We start from the raw sequence: 12826 nt of genomic DNA, 5'->3' as shown, positions 1-12826 counted from the left end.
CTGGGTCGGTGACTGCTGGTAAGGGTTCCTCTCAGGCCATCCACTGTGGTGGGGGGAGCCACGTTACATGATGCCATTTGATTTGGATTTACCTTGAGAGAAAGCAGTCCATCTCTGTCCTTATCAAACTTCTCAAAGAGTCTCCTGTAGAGGTTGCTTCTTCGCTTACACACTCGACAGAAACCTGCGGAGATAGCCCTGTGGAGAGAGGCCTGGCTGGGACACACAGAAAGGCACAAGGGAATGACCTTCGAAGTCCTCGCACTTAATAATAATAATATATGCCATTTAGCAGACGCTTTTATCCAAAGCGACTTAGTCATGTGTGCATACATTCTACGTATGGGTGGTCCCGGGGATCGAACCCACTACCCTGGCGTTACAAGCGCCATGCTCTACCAACTGAGCTACACTTCCACCAAATGAATGAAAGATAGATCTCACATTCTGAATTGATCTGCGGCATATCCATCCAACCCATTCTCCAGCTGTCTGAAGTCCATTGGCAGGTCAAAGCGACATATCTTCTTGGATGGACACACCCTTGCCTCCATTGGTTGGTGTTTACCTCTCTGTTATTGGATGAATATGACTGTCAGGATTGTTGAAGACAGTGCCAACCCTTCAGTTAGGATTCAACGTATAATAAAGCAGTCATACAGCTCAGACAACTGTGTGCTTATGCTGTCCAGACTCTCCTGTTCTCTCCTCACCGGTTACAGGGTGACGCAAGAGCAGCTCCTTTAGCACCCCCTGGAGGACAAGACGTGTGCATACAGAGGCTGCTTCCACTGAAACTCAGATGAAACTACATTAGATATTTGAGATAGGAGATCATAGCTGATCCGTTGACTGTATGTACATTTACATTACATTTAAGTCATTTAGCAGACGCTCTTATCCAGAGCGACTTACAAATGTATATTGCATTGTGAGAAATAGAAAACAGGTAAGACATTTGTATCATGATGATCCCAAACTGGGAATATGTCTGACCTCACCTGAGTGTCACATATTAATGGACTGACGGGCAGGAGTTCTGCTGGGAATATATCTGACCTCACCTGAGGGTCACATATTAATGGACTGACGGGCAGGAGTTCTGCTGGGAATATATCTGACCTCACCTGAGGGTCACATATTAATGGACTGACGGGCAGGAGTTCTGCTGGGAATATATCTGACCTCACCTGAGGGTCACATATTAATGGACTGACGGGCAGGAGTTCTGCTGGGAATATATCTGACCTCACCTGAGGGTCACATATTAATGGACTGACGGGCAGGAGTTCTGCTGGGAATATATCTGACCTCACCTGAGGGTCACATATTAATGGACTGACGGGCAGGAGTTCTGCTGGGAATATATCTGACCTCACCTGAGGGTCACATATTAATGGACTGACGGGCAGGAGTTCTGCTGGGAATATATCTGACCTCACCTGAGGGTCACATATTAATGGACTGACGGGCAGGAGTTCTGCTGGGAATATATCTGACCTCACCTGAGGGTCACATATTAATGGACTGACGGGCAGGAGTTCTGCTGGGAATATATCTGACCTCACCTGAGGGTCACATATTAATGGACTGACGGGCAGGAGTTCTGCTGGGAATATGTCTGACCTCACCTGAGGGTCACATATTAATGGACTGACGGGCAGGAGTTCTGCTGGGAATATGTCTGACCTCACCTGAGGGTCACATATTAATGGACTGACGGGCAGGAGTTCTGCTGGGAATATATCTGACCTCACCTGAGGGTCACATATTAATGGACTGACGGGCAGGAGTTCTGCTGGGAATATATCTGACCTCACCCGAGGGTCACATATTAATGGACTGACGGGCAGGAGTTCTGCTGGGAATATATCTGACCTCACCTGAGGGTCACATATTAATGGACTGACGGGCAGGAGTTCTGCTGGGAATATATCTGACCTCACCTGAGGGTCACATATTAATGGACTGACGGGCAGGAGTTCTGCTGGGAATATATCTGACCTCACCTGAGGGTCACATATTAATGGACTGACGGGCAGGAGTTCTGCTGGGAATATATCTGACCTCACCTGAGGGTCACATATTAATGGACTGACGGGCAGGAGTTCTGCTGGGAATATGTCTGACCTCACCTGAGGGTCACATATTAATGGACTGACGGGCAGGAGTTCTGCTGGGAATATATCTGACCTCACCTGAGGGTCACATATTAATGGACTGACGGGCAGGAGTTCTGCTGGGAATATATCTGACCTCACCTGAGGGTCACATATTAATGGACTGACGGGCAGGAGTTCTGCTGGGAATATATCTGACCTCACCTGAGGGTCACATATTAATGGACTGACGGGCAGGAGTTCTGCTGGGAATATATCTGACCTCACCTGAGGGTCACATATTAATGGACTGACGGGCAGGAGTTCTGCTGGGAATATATCTGACCTCACCTGAGGGTCACATATTAATGGACTGACGGGCAGGAGTTCTGCTGGGAATATATCTGACCTCACCTGAGGGTCACATATTAATGGACTGACGGGCAGGAGTTCTGCTGGGAATATATCTGACCTCACCTGAGGGTCACATATTAATGGACTGACGGGCAGGAGTTCTGCTGGGAATATATCTGACCTCACCTGAGGGTCACATATTAATGGACTGACGGGCAGGAGTTCTGCTGGGAATATATCTGACCTCACCTGAGGGTCACATATTAATGGACTGACGGGCAGGAGTTCTGCTGGGAATATATCTGACCTCACCTGAGGGTCACATATTAATGGACTGACGGGCAGGAGTTCTGCTGGGAATATATCTGACCTCACCTGAGGGTCACATATTAATGGACTGACGGGCAGGAGTTCTGCTGGGAATACTTTCCTTCTCCTCACACTCTGTTTTCCTCTTCACTTTCCCATCCCCCCCTCCACCTGAGATCTGTTCATCAGACCTATAGGACGGCTGTAGATTATAGTTGACATGTAAAATAGGAGACTGATTTTATCATTAAGCATGTTGTAAATGGAGTGTACAAGACATTATGAACACCTACTCTTTCCATGACATAGACTGACCAGGTGAAAGCTATGATCCCTTATTGATGTCACTTCTTAAATCCTTGAGACATGGATTGTGTATGTGTGCCATTCAGAGGGTGGGCAATATAAAAGATGTTAAGTGCCTTTGAACGGGGTATGGTAGTAGGTGCCAGGCACATCAAGAATGTTCCACCATCCAAAAGACATCCAGCCAACTTGACACATCTGTGGGAAGCATTGGAGTCAACATGGGCCAGCAGCCCTGTGGAATGCTTTCGATACCTTATAGTGTCCATGCCCGACTAATTGAGGCTGTTCTGAGAGCAAAAGGGGTTGCAACTCAGTATTAGGAAGGTGTGTCTAATGTTTTGTACACTCAGTCGATGTATCTGATGTGCACAGTCAATACTTGAGTGATTCCTCTAATGTCCAGTCTATTTGGCTAACAGAAAACACATTTGAATGGAGCCTGATTAAAAGAGGCACTTCGTTCAGCTTTTTGCACTTGTTCTCTTTAATCTGCCTTTCATAACGCAGAGGAACACTCAAAGACCAGGCTCATCAGTGCTGGCAACACTTCTGCATTGGGACAAAAAATATATGCCATTCTTTCATACAATCATTATCTGGTATACTGCAGCACTAAAACATGCCTTTTCAAAAAGTTTGTTGAGTTTTAAAAAATTGATTTGACTATTCTTGATTTCTCAGCTTTCGTACTTCAGTCCTTCTCAAAACACTGTTTTTCCTTGTGTGTGTAATGTGTTGTTTACCTAGTGTGTATGGAGACTACTCACCTACAGTGGCATGCCAAAGTATTCACCCCCATTGGCATTTTTACTATTTTGTTGCCTTACAATCTGGAATTAAAATGTATTTTTGGGGGGCTTGTATAATTTGATTAACAGAACATGCCTACCACTTTGAAGAAGCAAAATATGTTTTATTGTGAAACAAACAAGAAATATTACAAAAAAACAGAACTTGAGCGTGCATAACTATTCACCCCCAGTCAATACTTTGTAGAGCCACCTTTTGCAGCAATTACAGCTGCAAGTCTCTTGGGGTATGTCTTTACAAGCTTGGAACATCTAGCCACTGGGATTTTTCAAGGCAAAACTGCTCCATCTCTTTCAAGTTGGATGGGTTCTGCTGGTGTACAGCAATCTTTAAGTCATACCACAGATTCTCAATTGGATTGAGGTCTGGCCTTTAACTAGGCCATTCCAAGACATTTAAATGTTTCCCCTTAAACCACTCGAGTGGATTTAATAGCGCTCAGTGGGATGTTCAAAGTTTCTGATATTTTTTTATAACCCAACCCTGATCTGTACTTCTCTACAACTTTGTCCCTGACCTGTTTGGCACGCTAATTGGTCTTCATGGGGTCGCTTGCTTGGTGGTGTTGCAGACTCAGGCCTTTCAGAACAGGTGTATATATGCTGAGATCATGTGACAGATCATGTGACACTTAGGTTGCACACAGGTGGACTTTATTTAACTAATTATGTGACTTCTGAAGGTAATTGGTTGCACCAGTTCTTATTTAGGGGCTACATGTGCACACAACACCTTTCCTTTTTTTTTAAAGAAGTTATATTTTAATTTCAATTTTTATTTTTAAAATCTATTTAAATTACAGGTTGTAATGCAACAAAATAGGAAAAACACCAAGGGGATGAATACTTTTGCAAGGCACTGTAGCTACCACCTCTGTTTGGCTTAGGCCTACAGTTGCTTAGTTGCTTGTAGTCTTCTTGAGCTGTACATTGGTGGCTTCTGGTTTTAATTGTTGGTGTGTGCTTTCAATCTTCTAACTTCAGCGGAGGCTTTAGAGGTGTGTGTACAGTAGATATACCATGACGACATCATTCATTTCCCATTCATTTTAAGACTCATTTGAGTGAATAAAGCTGTGTTTTTATCTGAAACCACCAGAGGGCAGCAATTGCTAGCGCAAGATAAAAAAGATTAGCTCTAATTGGCACGAGTTTGGCCCCATTCAAAGTTAAGGCAAAAATAACCTACCATAGGGGAAATGTAAGAAATATTTTTTAAATACAGCACCAAAATACATTGTCATCTAATTAAAATACACATTTTATTAAGTACGTTCTGAATATTTCTAGGGAAATGTAGTGTGAGGACAGTTCTTTGGGCTGGTGCTTGAGTGGTAGCCTATTTAGTGTCATGTGCTTTCCTGTGGAAACGGTGCTGCTGAATCCTGCGTTGTCGGAGGCTGATAACTGCTTTTGAACAGACTGAAGGAACAAACGGCATGGAAATATTAGGGATTTCCTTTTTAGTGTTAAAAATAGGAATGGCTATTTCCAGTCACCCCTGGGAGATAGCGCTAGCTTATTCCTGTTGGTTACTTCAGTAACTAGGAGGGGTGTCCCTAGGAGGGGTGCGTCACTTGAGTGGGTTGAGTCACTGATGTGATCTTCCTGTTGGGTTGTGCCGTGGCGGAGATCTTTGTGGGCTATACTCGGACTTGTCTTAGGATGGTAAGTTGGTGGTTGAAGATATCCCTCTAGTGGTGTGGGGGCTGTGCTTTGGCAAAGTGGGTGGGGTTATATCCTTCCTGTTTGTCCCTGTCCGGGGGTGTCATCGGATGGGGCCACAGTGTCTCCTGACCCCTCCTGTCTCAGCCTCCAGTATTTATGCTGCAGTAGTTTATGTGTCGGGGGCTAGGGTCAGTTTGTTATATCTGGAGTACTTCTGCTGTCCTATCTGGTGTCCTATGTGAATTTAAGTATGCTCTCTCTAATTCTCTCTTTCTCTCTTTCTTTCTCTCTCAGAGGACCTGAGCCCTAGGACCATGTCTCAGGACTACTGGGCATGATGACTCCTTGTTGTCCCCAGTCCACCTGGCCGTGCTGCTGCTCCAGTTTCAACTGTTCTGCCTGTGATTATTATTATTTGACCATGCTGGTCATTTATGAACATTTGAACATCTTGGCCATGTTCTGTTATAATCTCCACCCGGCACAGCCAGAAGAGGACTGGCCACCCCACATAGCCTGGTTTCTTCCTAGGTTTTGGCCTTTCTAGGGAGTTTTTCCTAGCCACCGTGCTTGTACACCTGCATTGCTTGCTGTTTGGGGTTTTAGGCTGGGTTTCTGTACAGCACTTTGAGATATCAGCTTATGTACGAAGGGCTATAATAATACATTTGATTTGATTTAGTATATTTTTTAACCTCTGCCATATCCCTCCTTGCCCTTTCTCGTTGCCATGCCCACGTGCCCTTTACTCACAGATTGGCCCCTGACTCTCACTCTCACACAAACAGGATGCGATTCCCTCTCTACTTCCTTTAAAGACTTCTCTGTCAGTGACAAGTTGTGTCCACGCCTAGTTCAGGAACACTGGCCCGTCGTGTATAAGTTCTCCCACTGCGCCTGGCTCACCTTGACACACACTACTGTAACAGCTGCAGGTTATGACACACACACACACCTCATATCACCCTGACAGTGTGAGTGGATAGGACATGAAAGCTAGTTTAGACCAGCATAGAGAGAAAAAGAGAGAGAGAGAGAGTTGGGCCTCCTTCGCCTTGTGTGTTGAAGGATGGACAGCATTGAGAAAGCTGAAGTGTGTGTAGAAACCTTCAGCCAGGAAAGGACCTTGAGCCTGTCTTCTGTTAATTAATAACTATCTTCTGCATTGTTTTTGGAAACTCACAATATCTTATCCGTGATCAGTGTAAACAACAAACTATATCCTTGAGCTTGAAAACCGTCTCAGAAAAGTACACTATTAGCGATCTTACTTTCAACGAACCACACCATATAAAGGCTTTATAGGGCATTCAATAAGTCTTCATAAACAATATGTAAATGCATAAGCAAGGTCATGCTACATAGAGGGTAATTCAAAAGGTCATTACTTTTGGTGTTTTGCCAAATTAATCTTTTTTCATGTCCATTTCTGGTTCTGGTTGCCTTATGTTACAGTTCTTACTCTTCCCCAGTATGTTTCAGGGACGTCAGTGTGTGTTCTCTTCTCTCTTCTCTCTTCTCATCCACAACAGTCTGCTAGGCTGAGCCCGGGCTGAGGTCTTGCTGCGTCAAGGCCACTGTTTCCTGTTGATGCCCAGATATCAGGAATACCTCGGGCGCATGTCACAGGTCAAAGGATGTGTGTCACTGTCACTTCCCATCTCAGCAGTCCCCAGACACTGTAGGAAGACATACACCAAGGGCCCACTACCACCACATGTACAGTGCTGCGGAAAGTATTCAGACCCCTTGACTTTCTTCCACATTTTGTTACATTACAGCCTTATTCTAAAATGTATTAAATCATTTCCCCCCTCTCATCAATCTACACAAACAATACCCCATAAATGACAAAGAAAAAAATGTTTTTTAGACATTTTGGCAAATGTATTAAAAAGAAAAAAACTGAAATATCACATTTACATAAGTATTCAGACTCTTTACTCGGGAACTTTGTTGAAGCAACTTTGGCAGTGATTACAGCCTCGAGTCTTCTTGGGTATGACGCTACAAGCTTGGCACACCTGTATTTGGGGAGTTTCTCCCATTCTTCTCTGCAGATCCTCTCAAGCCTAGTCAGGTTGGATGGAGAGCGTTGCTGCACAGCTATTTTCAGGTCTCTCCAAAGATGATCGGGTTGAAGTCCGGGCTCTGGTTGGGCCACTCAAGGACATTCAGGGACTTGTCCCGAAGCCACTCCTGCATTGTCTTGGCTGTGTGCTTAGCGCTGTTGTCCTGTTGGAAGGTGAACCTTAGCCCCAGTCTGAGGTCCTGAGAGCTTTGGAGCAGGTTTTCATCAAGGCTCTCTCTGTACTTTGCTCCGTTCATCTTTCCCTCGATCCTGACTCGTCTCCCAGTTCCTGCCACTGAAAAACATCCCTGCATCACGATGCTACCACTACCATGCTTCACCAAAAGAATGATGCCAGGTTTCCTCCAGACGTGATGCTTGGCATTCAGGCCAAAGAGTTCAATCTTGGTTTCATCAGACGAGAGAATCTTGTTTCTCGTGGTCTGAGAGTCCTTTAGTTGCCTTTAGGCAAACTCCAAGTGGGCTGTCATGCGCCTTTTACTGAGGAGTGGCCTCCGTCTGGCAAATCTAACATAAGGCATGATTAGTAGAGTGCTGCAGAGATGGTTGTCCTTCTGGAAGGTTGTCCCATCTCCACAGAGGAACTCTGGAGCGCTGTCAGAGTGACCACGGCCCTGCTCCCCCGATTGCTCAGTTTGGGCCAGCTCTAGGAAGTGTCTTGGTGGTTCCAAACTTCCTCTATTTAAGAATGATGGAGGCCACTGTGTTCCTGGGGACCTTCAATGCTGCAGAAATGTTTTGGTACCCTTCCCCAGTTCTGTGCCTCAACACAATCCTGTCTCTGAGCTCTATGGACAATTCCTTCGACCTCATGGCTTGGTTTTTGCTCTGACATGTACTGCCAACTCTGAGACCTTATATAGACAGGTGTGTGTTTTTCCAAATCATGTCCAATCAATTGAATTTACCACATGTGGACTCCAATCCAAGTTGTAGAAACATCTCAAGGATGATCAACGGAAACAGGATGCACCTGAGCTCAAATTCGAGTCTCATAGCAAATGGTCTGAATACTTATGCAAATCGGGTATTTCTGTTGTTTATGTTTAATAAATGTACAAAGATTTCAAAAAACCTGTTTTTGCTTTTAAATCCATTTTAGAATACGGCTGTAAAGCAACAACATGTGTAAAAGGGGAAGTGGTCTGTATAGTTTTCGAATGCACTGTACCAACAGCCATGCTCTCACACACATATCTGCATGTTCACAAGGCCGTACACAAATGGTGAGGAACACACACATCTAGGGAACACTGTGATGGAGGATAAGAAGGAACAGTAACACAGAAGTTACAGAAGAGACACAGCCCACAGCCCACAGCCCACTACACCACACACACTTTCCCCAAAACACTATTCAACACAACCACAATCAGTTTCTATACATATTCTCAGTCACCCTCACCACAAATCCCATCACTGACTGACCATATTGACGACCCAAAACATACAGTAATATAGAGCCACGTTTCCTTCGCCACTCATACACCCAGACCCAAGCTACAACTCCAGACTCAGCAGAACTCAATCTATCATTGATATTCAACCCATATCAGTGTTGATCATTCATTTTGTGCGGTGGCATTGCTGAGATCCCTGGAAGTCAGTGGTCCAGGGAGGGCAGCTTTTAAAGGGTGTGACTGAGAGGATGCTGAGAAGATGCTGTACGAAGGAACAAACAGGAACCTTGGGAGGGGTCACAGGGCACTGAGGGCAGTCAGTGTCACAGCAAAGATCAATGGGTTCGTCTGTGTGTGTGTGTATACAGTGCCTTGCGAAAGTATTCGGCCCCCTTGAACTTTGCGACCTTTTGCCACATTTCAGGCTTCAAACATAAAGATATAAAACTGTATTTTTTTGTGAAGAATCAACAACAAGTGGGACACAATCATGAAGTGGAACGACATTTATTGGATATTTCAAACTTTTTTAACAAATCAAAAACTGAGGAATGGGAAAAAATGTCAATCTCTCGATGTGCAAAACTAATAGAGACATACCCCAAGCGACTTACAGCTGTAATCGCAGCAAAAGGTGACTCTACAATGTATTAACTTAAGAGGGCTGAATAATTTTGCACGCCCAATTTTTCAGTTTTTGATTTGTTAAAAAAGTTAGAAATATCCAATAAATGTCGTTCCACTTCATGATTGTGTCCCACTTGTTGTTGATTCTTCACAAAAGAAATACAGTTTGATATCTTTATGTTTGAAGCCTGAAATGTGGCAAAAGGTTGCAAAGTTCAAGGGGGCCGAATACTTTCGCAAGGCACTGTATATATATATAATATATATATATATATAAATATATATATATACAATTCTGTCACCCCAGACAGAGATATGGTCACAATGTCTCTGCTTCCAGCCTCTGTCTGATGACCCTCTGACCATCTGCCTGTCTACATTAATTTGTGTACCACTTGGGAAGACGAAACCGAAGACACTAGACACACAAGAGGCACAAGTCTCTTATTTGTTTTTGGAGAGGTGGGGGATGCATGTGGCGTTTACGCGTGTCTCCCAGTTGTACAAGGGGCTTTACAAGTAGGCCGTCATTGTAGAGAAGAATTTGTTATTAAATGACTTGCCTAGTTAAATATAAAGGTTAAATGTGATACAAATAGCCAGGGGAAACGTGAGGAGAGAGAGTGGGTTCCTCTGGTGTTTACCCTGTGAACGTCCGAGACAGGATGCATGAGTCCAGGAGGAAGCCCTGATACCCGGGCCAACCCAGAGTGCATTGCGCCACAGCGATCTGGTGTGCAGGGACATCAATTATACTGCGGGGCCGGCTGTGGAAAGAGAGCCTGACACTGTGACCATCAACACATATCCTTTGCCTGCTAAGGGGAAATTCGCACTAGAGCACTCTGCACAGACACAGGAAACATCCTTGTGCTTTGACTGTCTTGGCCTCGTTAGATAACTGAGAAAAGAAGCACACATGTAAATCCCTGTATGTGCGGCCAGTAAAATCATATTTTTCTACTTTAGTTTTCATTTTCACTCTTTCTCTTGACAGTGTAACAGAAACTTCCCTATTACTCTCACCGACGTTAAGGGGAGGAATTTTTACAAACGTGCGAGGGGTGGGTTGAATTCATTGCTACGCCGTCAGAAGGACCCGAGTAAGTGGACGGAGGACAGAGAGAGGGAGAGAGCGACCACGATGGAGCTGAGGATCCAGTTGATCCCTACAGGTGAGATCATCCTGTCCCCTGGGAAGAATGGAGAGAGCTACTGCCACAGCTGCACCAAGGTGAGTCCATCCATTCAACCTGCTCACTCCTCATACACTTGAAATAACTAGCTATCCTAGAGTGGGATTTCCCTAGCCTGGTCCTAGATTTGTTCGTGCTCTCATGCTAACTTTGCCAACCTTGGCAAGACAGCACAAACATGTCTGGGACCAGGCTAGGATCTGCCTGTGTGGAAGTAGAGCTGATGTATCATTTTAGAGGTTCACTGTGGACGGGGAAAAAGTTGTTCACCTTGGCCGCTCACTCTGGTTTTCGCCTGACCACAGGAGGTTGGTGGCGCCTTAATTGGGGTGAACAGGCTTGTGGTAATGGTTTCCATGGTTTCCATGTGTTTGATGCCATTCCATTCGCTCCGTTCCAGCCATTATTATGAGCCGTCTTCCCCTCAGCTGCCTTCAAGCGGCTCGACTATGTACGGTAAATTTGTTTGTGCCAAATAGTTGGCTTGACAGGGTACAATCGATATCATCCTCATTCGATTTTTACACTCAGTGCCCGCAGTCAGAAAACACCTGCTAGGCCATTGATGTTGAGTGCCAAGTGAAAAATGTTACACAGGGCTCATAATGTGCTGTCTACTTCAGTGTGTTTGGAGAGGCGTGAAAACGTCATCCAATGTAAACACAGATTCGGAAAAATATACAGCAGAAAATGAATGGCGGGAAAGGCAATTTGAATAAACAAATGGTAAACAATAAGAAAATCCAAACCAACTGAATGGTCGATTGCCACTTAAATAATGATATTAACATAGCACATTATCAATGTAAAGAAGGGTTACATGTTTCCCTATGGAATGGGGATTGCACAAGTTCCCGGTGAATGTGAGAGAGTGGTGATCGAGCGGGTGGGACTGAGTCTCCAGTTCGCACAATCTAAGGAATGCAGGGTGTGGGGCTTTAAATCAGACAGCATATGGTGAAACAACAAGGCTGTGCCACAGAAAGCGGTGGAGGTTAAGGGAGTGTTGGACTCGTACACAAACCAACTTTGACCAACTTGGATCTTAGGAATAGATTGAGATCTATAGCGTCCAACCGGTGAGACGCTATTAACGTCATCTGATAAATCTTAAGTTTTATCAAGTTCAGTTTGAGCCTCGTGTTCGTTCGGTGAGCAGGAATGGCTAATGACGGGAATGGTACAGAATGTAGGTGAGGAAAAGACAGAACATGCATCCCAACATTCCACCATGGTCACATCACCCTCTTGTGTCTCTGTGTGTGTGTGTGTGTGTGTGTGTGTGTGTGTGTGTGTTTGTGTGTGTGAGATTGAACATGTGGACTTGTGAACTGAAGGCACAAGAGTAGTGTACGAGTTAATGAGTAGGCATATCATATACACCATTTTCTCATTCCTTATCGAGAAAGGAACAATGCCCTCTTCCAGGTTCACACAGATTCTGTGGCGAGAGACAGAGACACTCCCTGGAGTACAGTCTGTCTTTCCAATGAACAGGGCCTTGTCAACAGGATACAACCTTTCCTCCCAGCATAATTAAAGCAGAGTGAGGAGGGCTAGCAAATCTGGGTAGTGTGTGTGTGTGTGAGAGAGAGAGAGAGAGATAGAGTGAGAGAGGTGGGCTACAGTACTGAATCGATCACTACCCCTTCTGGCAGGGGTGCCATATTGCAGTCCATTATCACATAAAGGCAGGCAATTGAACTGCAAAGGTCACCTTCACATGGCACCATTTAAAAATGCTGACAATAATAAAGCAATGCTGACAGTGGACTTTTGTTAAAGTGTACAAGCCTCAGATCTGTAGCCTACTATGACAGTAGAATGTGCATAATATACTAGAATAACATTAACATATCAATAGCAAATTGTTGAACTTGCTGCCACAGATCTGATTAAAAAGTCGCATGGCGGCCACACCCTTTCCATGAACCAACCACGCAAAGCATGGTAGGACGCGGAC

General features: G+C 44.7%; 1 protein-coding gene across 2 annotated transcripts in view; it reads left to right on the top strand.

Annotated features, from left to right (window-relative positions):
• Positions 1-10482: 10482 nt before the first annotated feature.
• The window catches only part of LOC118396381 (unconventional myosin-Ic-like), a 70211-nt gene continuing 67867 nt past the window's right edge, over positions 10483-12826 (top strand). Inside the window, exon 1 of one of the 2 annotated variants that reach the window (XM_052524615.1) lies at positions 10483-10901. In XM_052524615.1, the coding sequence (XP_052380575.1) occupies positions 10812-10901 (90 nt within the window). In that variant the 5' untranslated portion in view covers positions 10483-10811. The remainder of the gene's footprint in view (positions 10902-12826) is intronic. The other variant, XM_052524625.1, reaches the window with a different exon arrangement.

Source organism: Oncorhynchus keta, chromosome 1 (genome assembly GCF_023373465.1).
Source record: "Oncorhynchus keta strain PuntledgeMale-10-30-2019 chromosome 1, Oket_V2, whole genome shotgun sequence".
Taxonomy (NCBI): Eukaryota; Metazoa; Chordata; class Actinopteri; order Salmoniformes; family Salmonidae; genus Oncorhynchus; species Oncorhynchus keta.
The sequence above is the reverse complement of the archived record's forward strand: the minus strand, read 5'-3'. Positions and strand labels throughout refer to the sequence as shown.